This window comes from Lichenostomus cassidix, chromosome 19, assembly GCF_008360975.1.
Source record: "Lichenostomus cassidix isolate B80296 chromosome 19, HeHo_3.0, whole genome shotgun sequence".
Taxonomy (NCBI): domain Eukaryota; kingdom Metazoa; phylum Chordata; class Aves; order Passeriformes; family Meliphagidae; genus Lichenostomus; species Lichenostomus cassidix.
In genome coordinates this window covers 8,331,853-8,357,116 of record NC_139499.1, presented here as the reverse complement: position 1 = coordinate 8,357,116, position 25,264 = coordinate 8,331,853, and the positions used below count along the sequence as shown (strand labels likewise).

The 25,264-nt window shown below is 43.3% G+C and overlaps 2 protein-coding genes across 6 annotated transcripts in view; one reads left to right on the top strand and one right to left on the bottom strand.

Annotated features, from left to right (window-relative positions):
* The first annotated feature begins 50 nt into the window (after positions 1-50).
* Positions 51-15,258, top strand: TUBD1 (tubulin delta 1). 2 transcript variants are annotated; one of them, XR_014855742.1, is made up of 9 exons: positions 51-1,010; positions 1,291-1,438; positions 1,624-1,840; positions 2,371-2,602; positions 3,250-3,414; positions 4,073-4,204; positions 4,698-4,881; positions 4,970-5,153; positions 6,387-15,258. XR_014855742.1 is itself a non-coding variant. In XM_085078467.1 (8 exons), exons 1-8 carry the CDS (start codon positions 839-841, stop codon positions 5,070-5,072), a joined length of 1,353 nt encoding a protein of 450 aa, XP_084934593.1. In that variant the 5' UTR covers positions 51-838; the 3' UTR covers positions 5,073-5,303. The 2 variants fall into 2 exon arrangements, 1 of the variants encoding a protein (XP_084934593.1); XM_085078467.1 differs by lacking the exon at positions 6,387-15,258 and having other exon boundaries at positions 4,970-5,303.
* Positions 14,980-25,264, bottom strand: part of VMP1 (vacuole membrane protein 1) — a 58,887-nt gene continuing 48,602 nt past the window's right edge. For all 4 annotated transcript variants that reach the window (XM_085078468.1, XM_085078470.1, XM_085078469.1 and 1 more), the window contains 2 exons: positions 17,013-17,115; positions 14,980-15,775 (listed from right to left, as the gene is read on the bottom strand). In XM_085078468.1, the coding sequence (XP_084934594.1) occupies positions 15,632-15,775; positions 17,013-17,115 (247 nt within the window). In that variant the 3' untranslated portion in view covers positions 14,980-15,631. The remainder of the gene's footprint in view (positions 15,776-17,012; positions 17,116-25,264) is intronic.

Below are 25,264 nucleotides of genomic sequence, written 5' to 3'. Positions count from 1 at the left end.
CGGAGCCGGGCGGTGAGGGGAGGACGAGGGGAGCCCTGAGGGGCTGTCGGGGGGAAAAGTGAAACCGGCACCGACAGCGGGATCCCGGCAGGGCAGCGGGACCGGCGCCACGGGCTGTCGAGGAGAAGGGCTCGGGGAGGAGGCTCGGGAGTGAGGGTGGGCGCCCCGGGAACATGGCGGCGTTCCCTGAGGGGATGCTGAGGGCGCGGGGAGCCCAGCGGGGCTGCCAAACACAGAATCGGGCACGGGACAGTCTGTGTCGCGCGCGAGTCGGACAGGAATCTTTCCTGTATGTAATTCACATATTTGTTTATTTTCCGCGTGAGGAGTGACTCGGTCTCGTAGCGACACTCGGGCTGGCGGCAGCGCTGAAATCAGGCCCGGGAATGGAATATAGCTGGGATGGGAATGAGGAACAGCAGCCCGGAATAACCGAGTTTAAAATAAAAATAAGATAAAATTACCTTGTTTCTGTGGAAGAACAGAAAAGTGAGAAAGCAGAGCTGCTGTAAAATGCCGAGTGGGGGAAAACGTCAAAACATACCAGGCTGGAGTCAAACGGTTGGCTCTGTGTGGTGGAAACAAGCGGAATTCTCCCGGGAATCCTTTTGTCACCTCAGCAGGCTATACTGTCAGGCTGGTGCAGTTCCCAGCTGGAAATCAGCTACAGTTTTAAACTGGCTCAAGATTTCCAGAGGCATGCGGCACTTTGTTATTGTGCTTTTGCATCCTAGCCCTGTAACTGGGTTATAATTACTTGTTTCCATGCAGCTTTACTAAGCAAAAGTAAGAAAACAAGTAATTTTCTCTTTCAGGCTTAAATACCAAGTGAATAAGGATGTCAATTGTCACAGTGCAGCTCGGGCAGTGTGGGAACCAGATTGGGCATGAGGTGTTCAGTGCTCTCTGCAGTGACATCCGTGGCACCCACGGGTTGTGTTCCAAGAAGGAGAACGAATCCTACCATGATTCCTGCATGGAAAGGTTCTTCTGCCAGGAGGAATCTGGAGGTACAGCTTTAAAGGGCTTCTTTTCCTACTCAGGGTCTGGTTTCAGGACACAGCAACATCAAGTGCTTTCTTTCATGAGAGATCTGTGGACTCTTGAATTCAGATTTGTGTTTGGCACAATTAAATGCTTCAGCAGAAATCAAGGCATGGCCAAATCCTTTCTGTGCCTGTGCTAATGTGGGTGGGAGGAATAACCTTGGGATGTTGTATCCATCCAAGTCCATCCATCTTACCTAAAAATTGGCACATTTTCCCCAGTTTTGTTTTCCTTCCCATGCAGTACCCGTTGCCCGGGCTGTGCTTGTTGACATGGAGCCCAAAGTGATCAGCCAGACCTTATCCATGGCTGCCAGGTCTGGCCACTGGAAATACAGCAGCCACTCCCACTTCTGTCAGAAGCAAGGATCTGGGAACAACTGGGCCAACGGGTAGGAACAGCTTCAAGCTTCACTGAGGGAACTGTGGAGGTTGGTGAGCTGTTCAGACTACCTGGAAGTGGTAATACAGCAGCTGTGAGAGTTAAAGGAAAATTTCCTTTATGAATAGGTTCACCTTTCTGCTTTTATTTCGATGTAACCTGCCCTGTCTTGCTGTTCTGTCTGTTACCCCACAGTTACTCTGTTCATGGGCCCAGGCACAAAGAAGCAATCATGAATCTGCTGCAGAAAGAAGCAGAGAAATGTGACCGACTCGGGGGATTTGTCACCATAATGAGCATGGCTGGGGGCACAGGGTCAGGCCTGGGAGCATTTGTGACCCAGTGTTTGAGAGATGCTTTTCCAAGCTCATTCATACTAAACCACGTTATCTGGCCCTATGGCACTGGGGAGGTGAATGTCATATTGCCTTTTTATTATCATTGTAGCTTATAATTATGTAGAGTTTGTAAGTTTGTAATCACTGTTTACTTTTAAACCAAATATCTACAGCAGAAATAAACTAGAAATTAGGTTCATTTTACTTTGAAGGAGTTCAAGCAACTCAGTAACACTGCAAAAAAGTTTTCACCAAAAAACCTTGTTGATAATTTAAGTGCTGAAGTGATGCAGTTTCACAAGAAGCTCTGTTAGCTAACTAGAAATCTCTTGATAAGATTTTATCTCAGCGTTATAATCAGTTCCCAGGCAGATTTGTTCCAGCATGTTTGTACAGAGAGAGATTGATAACCTGATTTTCACAGGTCTTGCCCTCTTTCCATGGAAAAGCTCTGAGCTCCTGACCTCCTTCTGCACTCTGGCAAAGAAAATGAATCACTTCCTAAATCATAACTGAGGAAACCGCAGGAGCCAGAGGATTATAAACTAGAAAGAGATTAAGTTGATTGACTCTTATTTGTGTGTGGTCTTTTGTTTGCTTCCAGGTCATTGTTCAAAACTACAACTCTGTTTTGACTCTGTCCCATCTGTACCAGTCATCAGATGCCCTCCTTGTCCATGAAAATGATGTCATCCACAAGATCTGTGCCCAGCTGATGAATATCAAGCAGATCTCCTTCAGGGATGTGAATCAAGTCATTGCACACCAGCTGGGCAGTGTTTTCCAGCCCACTCACCCAGCAGGAGGGAGCTCAGGCTACAGCAGGAACCCACTAGGTACCAAAGCCAAGCATCCTCATATACCTTGCTGGACTCAGTTCATCTGGGAATTGAAGTTTTTCAGTCTCCAGTATCAAGTATTTGGATACATCCCAAGTTTTAAGACAGGAAAAAACTAGTTTAGAAGTTCAATCCCACTATTGTAGCAGAATCCTGTTTCTCCTTTTTCAAGTGATCACAGACACCTTTGTACCTATTTACATTTCAGAGGAAATTTGTGCAGCACAATAAGGTTGGACTGAATTTCCCATTTCACTTTGGGTTAGAAGTTTGTATAAACTGAAACAAGCTGAGAGTTTTGAGTTTTGCTCAGGCAGAAGAGACGAGCAGACAACTTGATAGTAATAGCAGATGACATTTGTACCTTTAAGGAATAGGAGAAAGTTGCCCATACTGCTTGTAAAACTAAACTTTCACATCTGTCTGGAGTGCAGAGAGTCATTGAGATTTTGAGGCAGACTGAAGTGAGGAAGTCTAACTTGTAAAATAAAATACTAACACCCTGTATAGAATTTGGTAATACGCAGCAAGCTTGCATGACTTTGAAATTGCTAAATCTTTGAACTTTAGTCACTCTTTTAATGTTTTAGCTATTCTATGCAATATTTTTGTCAAACATGAGCAGCTTTGATTTCTCCTTTCAGGAGATTTAATGGAGACATTGGTTCCACATCCCGAGTTCAAGATGTTGGGCCTGAGGAACATCCCTCAGATGGCTGAGAACTCCCTGCCTTACAGCTCCTTCAGCTGGCCTGGCCTCATCAAACACCTCAGGCAGATGCTCATTGCTAATGCTAAAATGGAGGAAGGTAAAGAAACACCATTCACTCACCTGCAGTCTCCATCCCTCTTTAAACATTTATTTTTTACAGATGGAATAAAGCTGAATGTTTGTGGAGCTCCCAGTTCAGAAAGGAGCTGCTACTCTCAGCAGGAATTTGCCCCCACAAAACCAGCTGCTCCTTTCACCATTCCCTCAGCTGCCCCAGCAGCTCCCAGATTGCTTCTGCTCTGCTTCCAGACATCTCACTTAATTATAACTATTGAAAATACGCAAACCAACACAACAGTTTGTGGCTGTGCACTTAATTCACATAATTCATTTGGAACATTCCTTGGATAGTGGGTTCTGCTTTTTCTTTTTACACCTACTACTAAAAATCAGGCTGAGCTCTCCCGTATCATTTACATGGAGAATTCAGTTACAGCTCCTAGTTATGCAGGGAATGAGAGCTGAGGCTTGCTAAGTATAGAAACAGGTATCCATTTTCTCTGGCAGAGTGACTACCAGGCAAATCCTGCTGGATTAGCACTGGTTTTCTCTGGGAATGGTGTGATTGCTGCTTAATTAATCTGCAGCAGCTACAAACTGCAGCATGGTCTCAGTTGGGGGCACAGAGATAGTTCCCATCTGCATCTGCACAAAACATTAACTTCCTTTTTTACCTTTTTTCCCAAATCCCAAAGGTATTGATTGGCAAGTACGACCACCACATCCAGGCTCCTCCATCCCCTCCACTAACAAACCTCTGCACTTCAACACTTCCATTGCCAACCTGGTTATCCTGAGAGGAAAAGATGTGCACAGCGTAGACTTGGGTAAGAGGGAAAAAACTCAGGGATTCTGGTTTCACATCTCACTGCTGTCTTTGAAACCATATCTGATCAAAGTGGAAAAACCCCAAGAGCACATGTTTGACTCCTGAGGTCAATATTCCCTTTAGAAACATTTTACTATCCACAACCATTGTGTGATTGCTCAGGGCTGCTGTATTTCCAGCAGACTTCAGTGTTTCCTGAAGTCCTTCAGGGAAGGAGGAAGAGACTCAAGGCTGTATATCTGGAATTCTTGGCTATAATGTCTGAAAATCTATTGAGCTGTTTCTGGAGTGATGAGCATTGCTGGCAGCTGAAGTATCCACACCAGAGTGCTTCTGGATAATCTAAAGAATCTGTTTAAAGGTTGTCTTTTCAGCAGGCTGACCACTCTGCAGATATTTTCCCAGGCCTGAACAGATCTGAGAGCATTGATTAGGGGACAGAGGGATCAAGTCTGGATTTTGTCCAAAGGGCTGTCCTGTTTCTGCTACAGGAAGTTTCCGAGATCCCTCCTTATACACATCATGGCTAAACCCTCAGGATGCTTTTAATGCCTGGAAAACACCCAGAGCATTTAACAAGTATGAAAAGTCTGCCTCTCTGGTCAGTAACAGCCAATTCCTGCTGAAACCTCTCGACAGCATCGTAGGAAAGGCTTGGAATATGTTTGCTTCCAAGTAAGTGAAAATAATTATGCTGATAGTTCACTAATAATTGCCAACATCTTCACTGATTTCTAATATCTGACCCATTCTTAACACACAGAGCCTACATTCACCAGTACACAAAATTTGGAATCCAAGAGGAAGATTTCCTGGACTGCTTCACAACCCTGGAACAAGTTATCTCCAGTTACACCAATCTTTGATTTTATTTTTTTATTCAAATGGTCTGAAATGGAGATTTTCTGAAAGAACCAAGCTGGAAAACCTTCCATCAACTTCCTGAAGTATGTAAATTATTGGACTGGAGTTATTTTCCAGTCTTAGGAGCAGTGTGTGCTTGTGTTAGAATAGCAAGAACAGAATCTGAACTGAATATATATGGGCAGGTATTATTCTTATTTAATATATGTAATAAATTCCTATTTTTCAATACATTTGCTACATGCTGTAGCTGTCTCTGAACATCATTTTTGGCAGTTCAATATTAAACTGTCATGAACTAATATTTGATAAAAATTAAAAGTGCTTGACTGCAGCAGTAAGGCATTCCTGATCCTCCAAATTTTCATTATAACACTTTGCCCTAAGAATGCTTTAATATTGATAAAAATTTAGAGAATCACAATTATTAATCCAAGGCCCATCTGGCTGCCATTCAAGATACAACAATGTGCTCTCCCTTAAAGAAAAGCAAGATTAAATTCTATTTAAAGGACCTTAATTTTGACAAAACAACAAACGTTTTGAACCATCTTTTAAAAGAAAGATGAAGAGTTCTTTGTTTTCATGTCATTCTCAATTTACATTAGAGGTGATAATTAATTACATCCTTTTCTGACCATTGCACTAAGGAAAACCACAACTCCTGTTCTTCTCCCTCTAAGTTAGAAGTTAATTAACAAATCAATTATTTAAACATATCTGCGAGGAGGATGGCTGGTAGATTGCAGATATAAGTGCCTTTATTTGATATAATATAATTAATACAAGACATTTTGTAATTTCCAAAGTCAGCTTAAGGATTTGGCTCTTTTTTGCACCATTTTACCACAACCACAAGGTGGTGCCCTGGGAAGATGCAGCTCCCTCCTGGCAGGAGGAAGGGATAGAATGGCTTGGGAAGGTACACACTGAATTAAAATAAAATAAAATAAAATAGTGCAGTAGAATTAGATATTATCTTGTAACACTGAGCTTTCTTCTGCCTCTGTTAGATTTTCATTAAAGGTAGGGAGAGTTTTGGGAATATTCTCCCAATGATCTCACACCGTTCTCCCACAGAAATAATCCCCCAGGCCAAAAAATCAAAGAGTTCAATCAGTCTCAAGGACTTTTCCCTTGAAAAATGAACAAATTTCACAATGCACCTTCAGCTTTTAGTAGCATTTCATTCCAAGCCTCTGAGCTTTTCATTCTAAAGTTGGCATCTTAGAGCTGGGGCCTGCTGTTGGTCAAAAGGGATTTTCTGCTGCCTTTCTGTCACTTTCAACCATTGTCTAATTTGGGTATTTTCACAGAAGAAACGGCAGGAAAGATTGCACAAGAAATTCTGACAAACAACACAGGCAATTCAAGCTTGCAGGAACAAAGGGTCAGGAAAGGAGACCATGGGGAGCTTCTGCCTCCTGCAAAAGGCACAGGATGTTCAGCAGCACAGAAATAAATTCCCCTGGTGCTTCCAAGAGATCCCAAACAGAATTTCCAGTATCAGAGATGAGAATAGGTAACTCCATGGCTGAAAAAATGGCCAAGTCCCAGGAATCCTTCTCCTCTTCATTCACTGAACAGGTAAAAGAGATTTTCAAAAGGCTAAGGACAGGTAAGTTCTCTGAGAAACAAGGAAGAGAGCAACGGGTCATTGTACTGCTATAGCAATAAATAACTTTATTGCAGAAATAACCTCATGTTATCTCTCCCTATTCATCATTCTGAGCATGAAGCAAGCACAGCAGGTGCTTAGTGCACCTAGGAATGATGTAGGTTCATATTTATTATCTAATATTTATGGCACTTCCAGCTAATGGAGCAGGATATTTGGTTTTGGGGTTTTTTTGTTTGTTTGTTGGCAGAATTTGTGCCACGTCAGGAAACACAGGTAAAGTGTCTAAGGCCAAAGCAAAAATTCAAATTTTAGCTGTTATAATCCCTCATTGCTCTGGAGCAGGGGGTGACAGGCATTGTTTTAGGCATCCCTAAGCTTCTTCCTGTGAGTGTTTTTCAGTCCTAAAATTCTCACACCCTTTCCCAAACCAAGCTTTCATTTTTTGATCTATGGTGGTATTCCTTTATTTTTTCCCCAGGATGTGGAGAGGGTCAAAGTGACAGGAAGTGAATAGCTACAATCAAATATTCATCACTTCCAATTACATTAAAAGGTGGAAGAGTAATTCTCGATGTTATTAATAAAATTAATTAGGTAAATAGAGCCTGGAAGAGGGCCTTTATTTCATTAACAGTTAAAATTAATGAGATGGATCAAAGGTCAGCACAAGCCAATGGCTCAGAGACAGGAAGAGCAGAATCAGTGGCCTTGACCTTGCTTGTTGTAGGCAAAGTCCCCACAGGATGTCCATAAAGCAGGAACAATGCTCCAAGCTCACCATTGTTCACTGGAATGGACAGGTGCAGCTCACTTGGAAGTTGATTCAAGGACTCCAACTGCAGCAGGCATTTCGTGAATAGGAGAACATTTATTTGACCACAAAAAGCCAACAAAACTCCTCACCCTACCCTCTCAAAAACAACCCACAGACAAACCCACCAAAATCCAACCCAGGAATAAAAATAACCTTTAATAACCTAAAATCCTTTAAACACAAAAAGTGTTTGGCAACTGACAGGGCACTGGTGTAGTTACAGATTCTATTTATTAATTTGGGCATAAATAGATATTGGTGCTTTTAAAGTTAAACTCAGTACCAGTACAGGAAGGATAGAAATATATGATGGAAAAAAAAAATCTGTGGTTCCTAAAACAACCAGGCTTTAATAAATGAAAAGAGGGAGTTATATTTAAATTACCAGTTGAAACACTACTGAGAAACACTAAGGTACAAAAGGGTATTGAATGAATCATTCACTTTCTGCATTTGCTAAGAAATTTCGTATGGATAAATATTATGAAATGAGAGCCCAAACATCCAAAAGGAAATAGGAGCAAATGTACTTTAAGGAAGTCTGCTTTCTGCTGGACACAAGAGGAATCAGGGAAGTGATTCATGGATCCGATATAGCACAAAAAACTTCCAAAAGGAACTGAGCTGCTGCCTTTCCTCAAGGGCAGCCCAGACACAGCTTTTCCAAGGCAGCAAATTCCCTGCCGCTTCCTGCCCTGCCTTCCTACCCCAGCTCTGCCCACGCTGCGGAGGCACAGCCCGGACAGCTTGTAACGGGCCTGGAAGTGGAGCTGATAATCCTGAATTTGAACCGCAGAGCCTTTCCGGCCCTTTCAGCCCAAGCGGGGCTCACAATGGTCCCTTCTGAGCTCACATTGTGGGAATCCTGTCCCTCCAGACGGCCACTTCCCCTGCCCGGGTGGGGCACTGATTCACCCCCGCCCTGAAGCAGCGCTTAACCCTTTCCCAGCAGCTGCTGATGGCTGCGAGGTGGCCAAAAAAATACTGCTGCCAGCCACAGGAAAAGGTGGAAATGGCCTCAGAGAAGAGATTGGAGAAGCTGCTCGCCAGGCAATAAAGGTGATTTTTAAAGTAAATGTGTTCCGTGATAAAGATCATGGAAGAAATGTAAATTTTAATCCCATGTTCATGCAAGCCTTTCAATCGAACAGTGACTCCTAAGAGAGTCACACTTATCTGTGTGAATTAGGTGCTAGAAACCTTGTCTTAAAACCAAACTTTTAAAAATCTCAAATGTTACATTGTAAAATTAAAGTAAGTAAAATGAGGGTGCTCTCTAGGCCAAAATTCCTATTTTAAAAGTAAAAGCACCAAGTGAAGAAACTAGAATAAACCACTGGTTAAACCAAAAGAAGAAAGACAGAATAAATATTGTTTGAGCTTTTGTTTCACTGGTTGTACATGAGGAGAAACAAATCCGTGTTGGATTTGCACTGAAATGGGTGCATTCTGCAAAAATGATCATTGTACATATTTGGTTACATGGACAATGTCATGTTTATTTAAGGCTCACAGCAATACACTTCAGTTGCCTGAGCATGGTGTCATTGTGGTCAGATGGCAGCACTGAATTTGAACTCCTGCCCAGCAGTCTCCAAGATGTAATGGATCATTGACAGGAGAGCAGAGCCCAAGGAGCCAAAGGGAAGTGGCCTCATCCCCCAGGCTGAAGGTGGAATCAAACCCTGCCTGGATTGTGCTGGCAAGGGCAGCTGTGGTTCTCCCTGGAATATCCTCAGGGAGGATGGTGAGAGCTGGGCACTAATTCAGAGCTCCAGATGGCCTGGAACAATCCTGAGTTCAAGGATCCATCTTCCCATGGAAGTGCTGCTGGCTCTCCTGTCCTTCTGCCACTTGCAAAGAAAACACTGGGAAATTTCCTCCCCAGCCCACTTCAGCAGCTCCAGCCTGTGTTACCTGACTGTGAGTCAAGTCAAACTGGATTGATGCAGTGATTTGAAGTTGTGAATCTCTCCTTTATAGGCCAAATTTGGTGAAGAAATCTAATGCAATTTATAAAACAGTCAAAACCATCAATTTGGCAAGCAAAGAACAAAAATCCAATTAAATACTCTTCTCCAAAGAAAAAAGCTTCCATTCCCTCCCTACCAGCCACCAGCTCAGCATTTCACATTATTTCACTCTCTAAAGATTTAGTCAGGCTTCTCTTCAAACCCAGTATTTTCACAGAGAAGTATTTTTATATAAAAACCAGACACAAACCTGATGTGAAAGGAGAGCTCTTCAGTGACATCAGGAAGGAAACCTCAGCACGTGGGGTCCTCTTCAGGCTGCACAGAACTGCAGGGAACAGGCTTGAACTCGGCCAAAAATCACTCCACACCGAGGGCAATGAGAGCTCCAAGGCCCGAGGGAGGGGACAGCAGTGACAGTTTCAGGCAAGAACTCTCAGGCTCTGCCAAACACCACTTCAACCCTTTCCTTATTCACTAATTTGGATCTCTCAGTCACAACTGAAATCTGTTGCCAAGGATTGCCTCACTTCTCCCACAAACACCTGGGCAGCCACGAGGATTTGGTGCTCCGAGGCTGCAGTGGGATTTATCACAGGCAGAAGTGCATGAGGCACTTTGTACAGAAGTTAAGGGAGCCAACAATTTAAATCACCAATTGCAGCAGCAAAATGCTGCTTTGAAAATGGTTTTGGCGTCCATTACTTGGACCTCAAGTAACTACCAGCTTCAGGCATCTTAAAAGTTTCTTCCTTGCTGCTCCCCACCTCGAGCCTTACACAACACCCAGGAATGCACTGACTGTGTCACAGGAGGTCAGCTGGGCTGAGGAGAGACCTACAGATCCAGGAATCTGAGAAATGAAATGTGTTGTTATGAAAATATCCTAAATGTTAAGAGCTCTCCAGAAAACAGCTGCAGCAAACGAGGCCCTGAGAGCAGTGAGGTTTTAAAGCAGATCAGAGAGGTTTTGTGACCGTGGTGAGGTTTGCACAATGTTGTAAATGTGTGTTTTCTCTGAGCAGTGCTGAGCACATAAACCTGGTTTTTTCCATCCAAGGGTGGAAAGATCCTAATAAACATGCAGTCTGAGGAAAGCCACAGTCCCTGAAAGTGTGAGCCATGAGCTATTGATGTGTTTTAATTAGCAGCAGCTCTTGCAAGAGAACTGCCAGATTATTTCCTGACAGCACAGAAGGAAAGAGGCATCGCAAGGTCATTTCCTGTGGACAGAACAACCTTTGGGAAATACATCGGCTGTCTTAAGAATTTCTTGCAGGTGGTGCCAGTCAGAGTCACCAACCCGTTCTGCAGGGCTACAGGAGCCGTTTCCAGGAGCAGGGTGTGGCTGCAGCGCCCTTATCAGAGCAGGAACAATGCCCGAGCTGACAACTCCTATCTCTCGCCCTTCATCAGGAAATCGCCGCCAGTTTCCTCATTGCCACTGCCCGGGCAACCCCGGGAGCTGCTCGGAGCAGAACAACGAACTGGGAGTGACTCCCTGGAACACGGAAGATGCCAAACTCACCAGCTCTGAGCAGCTCCTCAAACGAGCTCGAAGGAAAGGTGACCTTTGGTTTAATGCGAATGGAGTCACTGCTCTTTGACTCATTGCAGGGATGATAATAATAATAAATTAATAAAACCCCCTCGGTATAACAAAAGGCAGAGTTAAAGCAAATTAAACCTGAGCTGAGCCTATTCCACAGGTTCTCACTTTGTTTTACCACACCTGGATATCACCAAAAGGCTGAATGGCCTTAACAGCCTCTTTTAATTCTGATGGGGCAATAATCACATTTTTTGACAACATACCACTTTTTTCCTGAATTCCCAACATGTTCCAAGCAGTCACTGATTGCTGGATTCTCCTTGTCCCTGGGAGGTGACATAACAGCAGTGCCACATTGTGTTTGAGCTCCTTCCCCTCTTGTGACAACTGCCCCAGGTTATTCCAGCCCCTCCCTGTGCCACCTCTGCCAGAACAATGTTCTGCTGCCTTTCATGGATGCACCAATAAACGAGTGAAATGGAGAAAGAAAATCATCCCAGCATTTCATGCTCTCAATTAGGCACTCGAATTAGCAAAGTCACAGCAGGCTCTGAGCTTTTCAGCACAATCCTTCTAAAAAGGAGTTTGCAAGAGCATTTGCAAATATTTACGCTGCTCTCTGAATGCACCAGAGGGTGTTTCAGGGAAGGGAATTTGCTCCACTCCCTCTCCTGAGCTTACAGAGATCCAGCACTGATCCCTCACCTGCCCAGCACGATCCTCTCCCATTTCCACTCCACCGAGGGCTGCGATCTGGAGAGAGCTGGGTGAAGTACTTACTGGTTTTCCTCCTTCTCCTCAAAAAACCCAACCAAATTTACAGCAAAAAGGCAGAATTTTAAATCTCAGAAGAGTCATTTCAATTACCTTACCTATAATTACATCCAGCCTTTTAACTGCTGATTACAAAGTATTTTTTAACCATGTGCTCCAAAGAAAACAGATTACTTTTACCTCCAAGGAACTCCAATCCCCACTTATCTTTACACCTGCCATCAATTTTCTTCACTAATATTTATATTTCTCCTTGATAATCAGGGAAACATCCAGAGTGTTTTGCTTGCACTTAGCAGTGCCTGCAGTGAGAGGGAGGCTGATTCGAACAAATTAAATAATGAACCCCAAAAGCACAGCGGGGAAGGACTTTCTGGAACAGCATTAAGCCCCTGTCAAGTGTTAATGACAAGAATCTTTTAGCAGGAACAGGCAGCTGGGGGAGTTCAGAGGGAGCTGCTTGAACAGAAACACAGCGTGACATTGGCAAGAGGGGAGGAACTGCAGGGACAGCGAGCAGGAGGTGCCCTGACTGCTGATGGATGTGAGGCTGGAACTGGGCGCTCTGACCTGACCTGGCCGGGCTGACCTGAGCTTTGCTTACACCAACAATCGCTGCACTGACAGCTCCAGTGCCCTCCGGGGGGTGTGGGGAGGCACAACCCACATGGCAGGCAGGAAAACAAGGAGAGAACCCAGAGGAGGAGGAGCTGCAGCCCTACCTGACCTCGTTCCACTGATAATGAGACTAAAAAAATATATATCTCTGTCACATTGAAGTCATTAGTTGTTCTTAGAGGGTTGTTACTTCCGTGTGATTTTTAGTCATTCCCAGAAAAAAAAAAAAAAGATACTTTATTTAGTGCTAACTGCAAGAAACAGCAGATAAAAACAGGGATCTGTGCCAAGACTGTTCCTCTTGCAAGAGCTCCCTTTGGATTTGTCTCTAACACACTGAACTGACTACTTCCAATGTGTAGTGAAGATATGTGCAACAAAAGGAAACTTTGGGCTAAGGGAGCAAAATCCATGTTTGCAGGTCAAATGCTAAAGGCTGAGGCTTTCTTTGAAGGCACAAAATGCAACTGCTGCTGAATCTTCTGCATGCACACTGGAGAATGTTTGGGACAGCAAATGTCACAGTGTTACCAGGAGAGTTCAGTACAGAGAATGGAAACAATCCAGCTGAAATAAACACTGGGAAATGTTATTTCTTTATTTAAGCAAACATAAAACTATCCATTGCAAATCTCATTATGTTTGTGTCGCTTTTGCTTCTATTATTATTTTTTTTTTTACCTTTTACCAAGTCTTATCTCTCAGCAGCTGAGCAGGTAGAATGATCAATTCCTTCTTTAAATAGTGTTAGAAAGCTTCAAAATAACAGCAGAGCTTATTGGAATGGACACATGGAAACACAAGCTGAAGAACAATAGATATAGATATATATATTTCACAGTATATATATGTAAACATATTGAACTAAAAGTGGGAGAAAACTTTCAGTTTTCCTTGTGGTTTTCCAGCAGGCCAGAGGCAGAATTTTGAGACCTCTAAAGCATTTAGAAAGGTGCAGTTTATTGGCTCAGGCTCTAGGAAAAGCTTTTTCTTCTCTTTTGGTTGTTACAGTGTCCTGAGAGCACACAGAGACCCCAGCATGGCTTCAATGCCATCCCCTCCCAGAAGTGTGAGAGGTTAATGAATACCTGTGTCCCTCAGGTGACAGAGCTGCCACCAGAGCAGGGCAGAGCAGCCAAGGGCTGTCACTGAGCCACGGAGGGGAAATGGAACTCTGAGGTGATTCTTACCAAGTGCAACACTTAGGGGTCTGTGGGCTGAAAAAGTGAAGTACCAAACAGAGCTGTGGGAGTTGGAACAAGTTTCAAAACCAGAAACAGAAATGAAATGTGTTATGAAAATATCCTAAACAGAATTGTACAAGTTCTTTGTGACATTTTTGACCAAGGCCATATTTAGGGCAAAAAGTGAAAAGATTTAGAAGACCCTGTTCACCTTTTAAAACTCACCAGGAGCAGCTGAACAGCCTTTGTGCTTTAACTCCCTCATCCCAATCCTGCACTTTGAGAGACTGGGATGGAATCTGTCGGAGCAGTCAGGATGCAGAGCCTCCCTTGTCTGAAGCTCCCTGTGCAGCCAAGAGAATTCAGCACAAACCTCCCTCCCCCCAGGTGGAGCTTTCAGCTCTGCAGAACCTCAGCAAAAAACCCCTCAGAACCTCTGAGCTCAATTCCAGCTCAACCACAGACATTGATGCGCTGCTGATGCTCAATGGAAACAGCTGGGGATGGATGAGCAACGGTCAGATGAGAGATACCAAAATGTCAGACAGCCTACCGACTGTTGTTGCCATGAGATCCAACAGTCAACATCAGTCTGATAAGCTATCCGACAGGATGGTACAGCCATGGGCATGGCACGACGTTGGCACAGAGAGGACACTGGAGAGGACACTCGGGCAGGTGACACAACAGCCCTGGCTCAGCCCTGCCCTAGCCTGGGGCTCAGAGCAGCCTGAGCTAAGCACCAGCAGCAGCTGAGCTGCTCTGGGACACCTCATTGAAAAGCAAATTAATTCTTGCTGCTTACCAACCCTGGGATAAAAACCAAAAACAATCGTTCACGAGTGATTAGAGCAGCAATGCAGGTACAGCAGGGGAGAGCTGAGCACTAAAGAGGGAAAAGAGCCATTGGAATATCAATTCTCTTCCTGTACATCACAACTGACACACACTGATCATAACAAGGTTTTAAAAATACCCGACTTTAAAAGCATAAGGTTAAAGGTTCTCTAAAGCTCTCTGCACCATTGCTGGGTCGACATAAAATCTGCTTTTAGCTCAAATCTTAACTCTTCCCCCACTCTTCTCCACTGCCCACAGTTCTGGGCTCAGGGACAAACACCTGAGCAGAATTTAGGATAACCAATTTCGTTCTCTATTTAACCTATTTAACCAGTGCTTCAAGCAAAGCACAGCCTTCCTCCTTCCTTTGCTAAGCAAGAAGTTCTTAAGAAAAAAGAACAAAAAAAAAAAGAACAAAACAAAAAGAACAAAGGGTTTGAGCACCATTAGTGCAGGAAGATGAGCAAAACATGCACAGAGCATCCAAAAGTGAGAGAAGAAAAGAAACAGCTTCAAAAGACTGACACAAGAAATTCTGGAATGATCAAAGATGACTTTATAAAGTTTTTATCTTAACTTCATTCTAAATATACAGAATAAAAAATGTTGGCTTCAGCATTTGACATCAACCATGAAGTCGGAAAGGGTGGCTTTTCCAACGTGCAGCGCAATGGGACACCAGGAATTCAGACAGAACAGCCTTACCATGAGGGACATGCAACAGTTTGTACCCAATCTGTACTCAGCTATTTACACTTTGATGGGCTTGGAAGTTATGGGAAAAGCAAACCAACCACCCTTCAGAAGAAAAACGTTACCCTCAGGTCAGTCTGAAGTTAAATCAGGAGATGGAGAGTGTGAAATCATCCGTTTTGGAAGTAATTTGGATGGACAACATTTGTGTTAAACTGCATTTAACATCCCATTGTCCATCCTGTAAAACACAACCCAGACTCGTGAAGCATTTACACCTTACCTTTACATTTATAAGTTTGCCAATGAAACCTTTGCTCTAATATCCAAATTACTTTCAAGATCAAACAAGAAAAAAAAACTTGTTAAAGAGTTGAAAATTGATGTTAAAAATTTTCCCCCCCTTTTGAATAATGCTGATTTTTAAACATGTGAAAAGATGTGTCATTTCTCATGTCTGCCAAAACCCATCCTGAGGGTTTTTTCCCGAGCTCATTTGGTTTTTTCTTCCGAGTACATCTTCTGTTGCAGTCGCTTGGCATAGCTTTGGGCCATGGAGTTGATTATAGATAAGATAAAATAAAAAACCATGACAATCACCAATTTTTCAAACATCCAGGATAGCCAGTTTTCCCCCTGAAGAGACAAAACAGAAGGAGGAGGAGAATGAAAATTAGTGGACAGGACAACGGAGAGTTCTGGGTGAAAGGGGAAAACCTGACCAGGACTTTATTCTGCAATTAATCAAATTAAACCCAGGAACCAAGTGCAAGCTGACAGGATTCCTGCAGGTCCCTCTGCAAAGCTGACTTGAGTCCCTTGAAAGACAATGCAGGAGGAGCTGCCAAATCCACTGGCAGGCAGATGACGAATCCCTGACCATTCCCAGTGTGCTCCCAAAGAGATTTATTATTCCCAGTATTGTTTGGGCTTCGCTAACAATTCGTGGAGTTGAGGATTAGCAACCCCTGCCTGTCATTCCCTGTCATGTTCCTTGCCCAGAAAACAATCAGGTCATTGGTTAACAATGTGTTTTTTCCCTAAACTGCCAGTTCTGGGTTATCTCCCCTCTTCGGTGTCCCTGGAAGTTGCAGAGTTTTTCAGAGCGGGTTGGGAATTGTGCTTTTTGCCAAAGGAGGGCAGCACTGCTCTGCCCAGAAATCACAGTTCTGACTCCAACCCGAGCCTCCCCAGTTCCCAATTCCAGTTCTTTTGTGGGAAGAAACGGGCAAAGGGACATTTACCAGAGCTACAAGTATTGCAGTTGGGTTCATGGATTTGATCTCAAAACGCCTCGGCAGCCTAAGGAATTTTATGTCAAAGATGCTCTGTCCCATTGAAAATTCAGGGTAAGTTTAAAAAAATAATTTAAAAAAATTTAAATACTTTTCCCTATATGAAAGGACATTTCTATCCCTCTTACCTGCTCTAAACACTGTAATTTCTTTTCCTTTCAAAGACTAAAGGCTTGGGGATTTTATTTCTCTTACTGCCCATTAAGCCACAGATCCACTGACTTCTGAAGCATCGGTGCTGCCCGGTTTGTTACCATTTCACACGGAAAGGCAACTTTTTTCTCCTTAAATTTAACTTTCCAAACAGGCAGATAATGCAAAGGCAAGAGTATAAAGTTCTGCTTTATACTCTCATTTATTTTCTAAAGGATTTAAATCCAATTGCACACAATTACAGAGTAACTTTTAATTCCCAGGATGCTTTTGAAAGGAGATTTTTATCTATTCCCTGGGTCAGATCGTCCAGATCTTTGAAAAACAGAATCGAGAGTTCCACTGGTAAAAACTACAAGTCAAAGAGAGGCAGGGAAGGGAAAACTGAGCTGGGGAGGGAGGGAGGGAGGCAAAGAGGTTCTTACCTGTGGCACAGCACTGTCGGATTTGTGGTGAAGTTTTATCCTCTGAGCTTCCAAATATTCTTGAAATGGCTTCTGAAGAGAAGGACCTATACTTGGAATAGCACTGGTGGAAAGTTCATCCCAGAGAACAAGACAAAATAGGGGAGGAAAAAAAAAACAAAAACAAAAAACATTTTTTTTTTAAACTTACCACTTTACCTAATCAGAACAAAGTTCAGGCTGAGCCGCAGCTCAGCAGGGAACTTGAAACTACTCGAGCAAACAGAAAACCCCACGGACTAAAACACATTTCATCTTTTGATCTGCTACTTCGCGAGGGATGTATTTCCCCAGATCCTCAAAAAGCGCTTAAAAAGAAAAATCTCTGTGAGCAGAGCAGCGCTGGGAAGAGAGGAAGGAGCCGAGAGCAGCAGCAGCATTTCCTTGGAGCAGGAGAGGCAGAGGAGGAGCTGCGCGCTGGGGCAGCGCTGAGAAGCAAATGAATGACTTCGGAGAAGCCCCACATTTATCAGCAGCAGTTCCTGTAAGAACTGGTTTGAACCGATTAATAAGGAAATGACTGCTGCTTGTGTCATCCCTCGGTTAAAAAAGAAACCGCTCGCCCTGTGCCTTCCCCTCTGCCGGCCGGCTCTGCCCCTTTCCCCAGCAAAGTCCTTTTTAGGACAATCCGTGCGTCATCCCTTCCCAAAAAGAATGCGGGAGCAGATCCTGAGCGCCTCCCCCGAGCGATTAACAAAGGAACAAAGGAGAACTCTGAACTCTGCCCCGAGCCGGGCTGGCTTTAAGGCAGGGAACTCGCTCAGAACTGCACCAAAGCTCAGCACCGTGTTCCTAAAGTTGGGGACATCCCGGGTTGGGATCGGGAGTTGTGTCGCAGCTCCTGGGAAGGTGGCAGTGCTGCCCAGGCTGCCAGCAAACCAACCCGGGGAGTTTCACCTTAAATCCCACTGAGCAGGGGACCCAAACCCTTTAATAAATGTCACAACCCTCCAAAACCGGCCAAAATTCAAATATGACCCCCAATAAATGATCACCAACCCCATGGCCCGAGCTGGGTGGGGAGAACATCCCAGGGTTGGATCCACAACATCCACCCAACCCGAACTCCTAACTCCAGCACTCAGTGCTGAATTTCTCACCACTTGAGTTTCTGAGAGAAAGGAGATTTTTGTTTCATTTTTGTTTCATTTTTGTTTCATTTTTGTTTCATTTTTAAGAAATCTCTGTGTTCTTCTACATTAAAGAATTCACCTAAATTTTGGTGCTTCAGTTTTAGTATTTCCACTACTCCTGCTGCTGCTCCAGGGAAGGTTTGGTAAAATACACCTCAGACCCCAAAATACACCAGTTGTACCTCCAACAAGTTGGACATTTGACCATCTCTCTCCCAGGGACTGAATCCCTCCAATCCGTTCCCTCAGCCTCCTCCTTTCACACCATATCCCCTTTTCCAGGCCGAACCCAATTCAACACGAACAGCTTTCTAATTTTAGGAATTTACCAAAAGCACAGAACGAAGAAACAAAGTGCCTCATTCTCCTGCAGCAGATCTATTTTCCTTCATGGCCAGGGGCAAAAGGAGTTTTTTTGGAGCCATTTCCCAGCAAAAGGTCGTTTCCCCCATGATTCACCACCCCGTGAGGCAAACGGGTGAGGAAATTCTGTGTCAAAATTCCGGGAAAAAAAACCTGTGGAGCCCACAGCACGTCCCTTATCCATTTTAACAAAAGTGTGTCAATGTTCCCGAGGATTCCCAGTGTTCCCGAGTTGTCTCAGAGCTGATTTTTCCTGGGAAAAGCTCTCCCAGGGACTCCAGGACGAGTCAGGCTCGGGACGTGAGCAACCTTTTGAGGTTTCTTTGCTTTTTTCAAGCAATTCTTTGGGAGCCCCGAAGAGCCACTGCAAGGTAATGGTTTACTTTTCAACTCGTGCATGATTATGAAATGAGGAATATCGAAATGATGAGGGATGAATGATTAACAGGATGGTGTTCAAATGACTCCGTGCTGCGCCGAGAACTGAGCTCACCCAAATTGAATTCAACACTGCACAAAGCCATGAAATCAAAGTTCACAGGCTTGAGGTGCAGCAAAAGAATATTTCAACATTTTTCTCACTAAATAATTCGCTTTTTTTGGTTCCTTTTCTGAGCGTGGCAATTAATTAAGGGCATAAAATTAATGTTAGGAAAGCAATTTTGAAGAACTGCAAGGTCCTGAGTTGCGAGGATCTCCGCTTCTAAAAGTGCAATTTTTGGTACATACTTTACCAAAAAATAATTTTGTAATACAAAATTGTAATACAATTATTTGTAAAGGCTTTAATTCTGAAAAAAACATGCGTGGATTTAAAAAGGGAGTAAAATGAAGCAGAGAAAAACCTAGAAAATCAGGAATCCACAGCCTTAGGAATGAAATCCTTGAAATCCCATTTCAGCAGCACAGTATTGGTTCCTGGTGCTTTTTTGGACAAAATTAAGCCATTTAATCACCCAGTTATGTGTCACCCGATACCCAAAGACATAATCTTAAATCTAAAAATCTTAAAAATAATTTAATTTAATTAGAAAGAAGCGAGTTCTGTGTCCCTGCAAACCTCCCGAAATCCAACTCTTTCCCATATGCTGATCGAGGAGGAGAAGGAGGATTTTGGGATAAATTTTGGGGGATCAGGGTGGGACAGATTTGCATCACAATTCCTGCTCTCAGCAGGGAATTTTAAGGAACTTTAAGCTTCAAAAGGACAGAAAGTTCCCTCGGGCTGGAGGAGGAAGATGCTGGAAGATAAACCCGAAATAATCCAAACCCAATTCCCTGAGTTTCCTTCGGGAGTCAAACCCACTTCAAACCCTTCAAACCCTTCAAATCAAGAATATGGAAGGAGAAATTCTGATTCAGGAGAAATTCTAATTCCGAAGTTGTTTTAGAAATCTTAATGTTAAATACATAATTTTGGTTTGGATTTATTGTGATTGCCTGCTAAATTTGAACATTTCACAGGGAATTAAAATTGAGAACAAACTTTCAAAAATTGGACTAACCTCTGGTAATCCTAAATTCATGAAAATCATAACATTTCGGTCAAAAACATGATTTGTATTCTAATACTACAACAGAAACACTGTTAAAAATTTTGATTCACTGACAACCCACTCTTGGAGTTTGTTTTCTGAACTATCACCTGGTATTTGTAATTAAACAGATGCACATTGATTTATTTTCTAACTCAGAGCTACAATTTCTATCCAAATGACAAAATTCTAAAGCTCTTTTTCCAATAAATAACCCAAAATTTCCCATCTCTTTGAAGCACCACATGACAGCAATTCAGCAAAGTTGCTCTGGGATTATTTTAAAAATTAGACCAAGAACCTGCAGGGTCTGACTCCAAAAACTTCCACTGCACTTACAGCAAATCTGTGTTTAAAATACTCTGTACAACTTATTAATTTGCTTTTCCAGGAATGACTGTCAACACTCACTGCTCGTTAAGTGATTTTTTTTTTTTGGGAAACTTTAAATCTTTTTAAAATAAACTTTGGAACTACAAAGGAGGATTCTTCTCCAAGGCAGCAGGATGAAGCACCAAACCCAGAGGAGAAAAAATTGTATTTTCTCTTGGCCACCTTATGAGAAGTAGGGAGTTGTTTGATATTCCAGTCATCTGCATTTTTACTAATATTAAAAATACTTATTTATAGCTATTTAATTATGGTATTTGAGGTTTGGAAAGGCATAATTTTCATCTTGCAGGATCTTTAGGAGCAAAGGCTGCTCCTGAGTGACTGAAATCTCTCAGCCTGTGCCTGGAGAGGTTGGGAACACTCAGGGAATGAATTCCAACTGTGCCAAATCCTGAAGTGCAGATCTCTGTCAGACGCTGCCTTTCGGTGTCATTGCACCAACATCTCACAACAAACCTGTCAGACCATAAATCAGGAGATAAAATCCTCATCTTATCAAAGCACATCTGGATGTTTGTTCACTTTTCCTGAGAGAAATGTTAGAATTCAGAAGTGTTTCCAACAAAAGGAAAAAGCCAGGGTAGACTCTGATTTTGGGGACAAAACCATGAGATTTTTTCAGTGCTAATGAAAGTTTTAATTTATAAGAAGCCTTGAACACTGAGTGATGCTGAAGCAGCTGATTAACCCTGAGCTGTTCCTAAACTGATCCTGATGGAAATTCAAAATGTAAATGAGAACCTCAGAGCACTCAGAGTGACCCTGTGCACAACTGGGATCCATCCCAGCAAACTGGGAGGTGACAAACACAGCATATATTTCATTTTTCTCGTGGAAATGATCACCTGGAGGGAAAGCAGAGCCCCGTGGGGAGCAGGAGGTGCAGAGGAGGCTGAGCACACCTTGAAGGTGATGCAGCATTGAGTCACAGCCCCATTTGCTGGATAATCCTCCAATATCCACAGCCCTGAGCCTGGAAAATCCCTTTCCCTGCCGGCAGGATTTGATGCCCTCACACTCCACACATGCAGGGCAAACACCAGCAGGTTTTGCCCAAATTCAGCTTTTTTGAGGCTGAAACAACCATAGGAAAACATTCTTTAGGAAATTCCACCACAATTGCAGATGAAGGCAGCAGGGAGAAGCTGTTGGACACAAATCCCCTGGGTTTGCACTGCCCAAGGCCAGGGATTATCTGCTGCTGCAGAAAAGGGAGGGAAGGATGTGCAGAGAAAGGGAACGTGCTGGGTTAGCCTCCTCCCTGCCTGGACCTTCAACTCCTCTAAAATAATTCATTTTAATCAGAATATTGACAGCCAGGCCACAGGGGGAAGGCAAAGGCTTTCACCTTCCTAACAATTACGGAAAACGTCATTAAACAATCCCACCAACTGCTATTCTATGAAATTCCTGTTCCTCCAATCCTCAGTAAGAGCACAAGAAAAATCCATCCTGCACCTCCAAATCAATAAAATATTTAAGAAGAGGCACTGAATTTAGGTATTTCAGCCACCCCTCCCTCACAAGTTTCACTCCAGCACGGTGATATCGACTTCTTTAAAAGTCTGACCTTTTATAAAGCATTGAAAACCAGGTTTCAGTGGAAATATTTGTTACACCACCGGGCAATTAGCAAAGCTGATTCATTTGCATAGCATGTCCCCTGTCTGAACAGGACACCTTTCTTCCTGTCACTCCTCCAAGCCTTCAATGGTTAATTTTTTTCCAGACAGTGATCTAAACTGGCTTAACGGTTAGTATTTTAATGAGCTGTCATTTCCTGTGCTGATAAAGATTCTCACAGTATTTAAACCATCCATTTCCCCCAGGCTGCAGCACTGCAGGACCCTGCAGTGACTCAGAGGGGCTCAGCCTGAGCCTGACTCAGCCCTGGCAGCTGGGGCTGCCCAAAACCTGCAGTATTTGGGGAAACCTGCATTATTTAGGGAAACCTGGGGCTAAAACCTGGGGCTGCCTAAAGCCCGGATTAGGTTTAGGGAAAGCTGGGGCTGCTCAAAATCTGGATTATTTAGGAAAACCTGGGGCAGCTCAAACCTGGATTAGGTTTAGGGAAACCTGGGAGCTGGGACTGCCCAAAACCTGGATCCTGGGAGCTGGGGCTTCCCAAATCAGGATCCCAGCTCCCTGTCCAGCCAAACCTGGGCTCCCTAGTCCAGGAGGAGCACCCAGAAGCACCCCTGGGCCTCAGCACAGCTCCAGAGCTGAGCTGTTGTCTGTGCCCAGAGCTCTGAAGTTGCACAAAAGAAATCTGGTTTATGAATCAACAAGGTTTTGGGGTCAAAAGGCTCCTTGGCAGATGGATTTGAAGAAAGGAAAGATCTCAGTGAAGGTTGCAAAGCTCAGTGGGCTCAGGTTGGATGTGGTTTTTACCTGAGCCATGCTCCAGTGCCCCAGGCAGCCCAGGAGGCTCCAGGGCTTTCTTCCTTGGGACATTGTGTTATGTGAAATCAATGCTTTCAAAATTAGCAATTGCAACATCTCTGACCTGCCTGTCCTCAGCCCTGCTCGCTGCTGCTCTGTGGAATGAAACTTCTGCTTGCTTTTTAAAGATTCTTTTTTTTTAAAAAACTCAATTTAGGGGAAAAAAAACTTTGCTTATTCAGAGTTAAATCCGTCAAGGCTTTTGCAAATAAACTCCTCTAATTCTGTTGTGATCCACTGGGAGGATTTCAACACCAAAGCTCCTCCAATTTCACCCACATCTGTGTCCCTTTCAGGGCACTAAAGCCATTTTTGTTGTGTTGTGCACAGAAACCCCCAGGTTTCTGCTGGAGCTGTGGCAGGAGGGTTTTGAGTTTTGAACAGAGCCAGGGGAATTGGTTTAACCTTCCAAAATCCCTCTCAGGAAGCTGTGAAGTCACCCAGGACAGGATTTCTGGTGCAGCCCTTTCTCACTCCACCTTGTGCTCTAAAGAAACAACCCAAACCTGTATTGTAAATTATTTTTGACCAAAAAAACCCCCAACAACCTTTTAAACAAACTTTCCAGTTACATCAATGCCCATGACCTCATTAGTGCTTTTTTGGTGCAAGGAACACCACGCTCCCTTCACCAGCATCAACTGAGATTAACTTGTAAGCAAAGAATTATGGCACAGCAGCAAACTGGTTTGGCCAGGCAGAGCTTCCAGTAGCTGGGACCAAAAAACTGCTTTTCTTTCAGCTCTGCAATCATTCCCCATGGCCTGCAGGGCTGGGGAGGGTGGGAAGCTGTTCCACAAAAAACACTGGGTTGAGGACACCTCAGGAGCACTGAGATTTTTGGGTGGATTTCCAGAGTTTGGTGGATTTTCAGAGGTGACGCCCAAGGAATGTGGCAGCAGAGAGGGACTGAAAAATGGAAGCAGCAAAATCCCACTGGTTTGTGTTTTAACTTCAAATTGGTTTATTTATTCAGTTAATTAACTGAATGGATGAATCTTAAAATTAGGAAGGCATCAGAGAAGCTGTGGATTCCTGGAAGTGTCCAAGTGTTGGATGGGCTTGGAGCAACCTGGGATACTGAAGATGTTCCTAATTCTGATTTATTCCAGGCAGGAATTCCCTGTTTTTGCTGAAAGATTCACCTGAGAACCTCTTGGAGGGACAATTCCAGACCCTGCAGCCCAGGAGTTCATCATTAACCACAGCCAGAGAGAATCTCTGCCTGCAAGGTGGGATTTCTCCCTAAAAAAAATTAATTTTTTTTTTCTTTCTGACCATTTACCACCAGAATAAATGGCAGCAGTTTGGTGGATGCTGTGTGCTTTGAGAACTACTTTTTTCAGCAGTTTTCTGGGAATTCTTAATCCATATTTAAAACTGCAACTTCCCAGAAAACATCACCCTGCTTTGAAGAGTTTTGCACTCCACCAACAGCCCTGCAGCTGTAGGTATAAAATAGGAACAGAAAGATTGAGGAGCTAAAAAACCCCACAACACACAGGATAATTCAGTATTTGAACTGGGCTGGGATTGGTTTAAATCAGAATTAAAGTCTTCTCGAGGTGACAGAACACAGAACTAAGGTGACACAGCCCTGAGGCACCAACACAACAGCTCCGAGCAGGAACTCTAATTGGTAATTAATTAGGATTGGTAATTAATTCAGATTGGTAATTAATTCAGATTGGTCATTCCCAGCACCTCTGGAAATCCTCCTCAGCTTGGATTCCAACCTCACACCAACTCCACTTGTGTCTCCTCATTCCCCAACAAGGTTTGTTGTCACCACTCAGCCTCTGTCCTGTTTTCGTTCTCCAGCTACCACCAAAAAATTCTTGAAAAAAATTAAAAACTCTCTCTAAACAGCTTCTTAATTTCCTGCCACATTTTCTTTTCCTTTTCCCTTTTTTATTTAATTAATATAAAAAGTATTTCATGATCTGTTTGTAATGGAGAGCTAGACAAAACTGTAAAATCAAATTAAATGCTATGAAAGCAGCCTGGTTATGGCAGGCAGGCTCAGTGTGGGACAGCAGCATCCAGTGACAATAAAGAGCAAGATCTGCACATGAATCAGTTTTGCATTTTGACTAAAAAAATCACATAATTGTCAAGAAATTCTCCTCAGCTTATAAAATCAGATATTCTCAGATTTTTATCTCACAGCTTAATCTCCTGTCTAGGTCCTATTTATCCTGGATATCAATATGTTCATTATTTTCAGGTATTGTGCTCAGATATTTCCTATTGTGTAAGAGCAACAGCCCAGACAAAGGAAGCCCAAAGTCATTGTGGTGGATAGAATTTGATTAAAATAAAGTTACTGCCCATTAACCAGAACTCT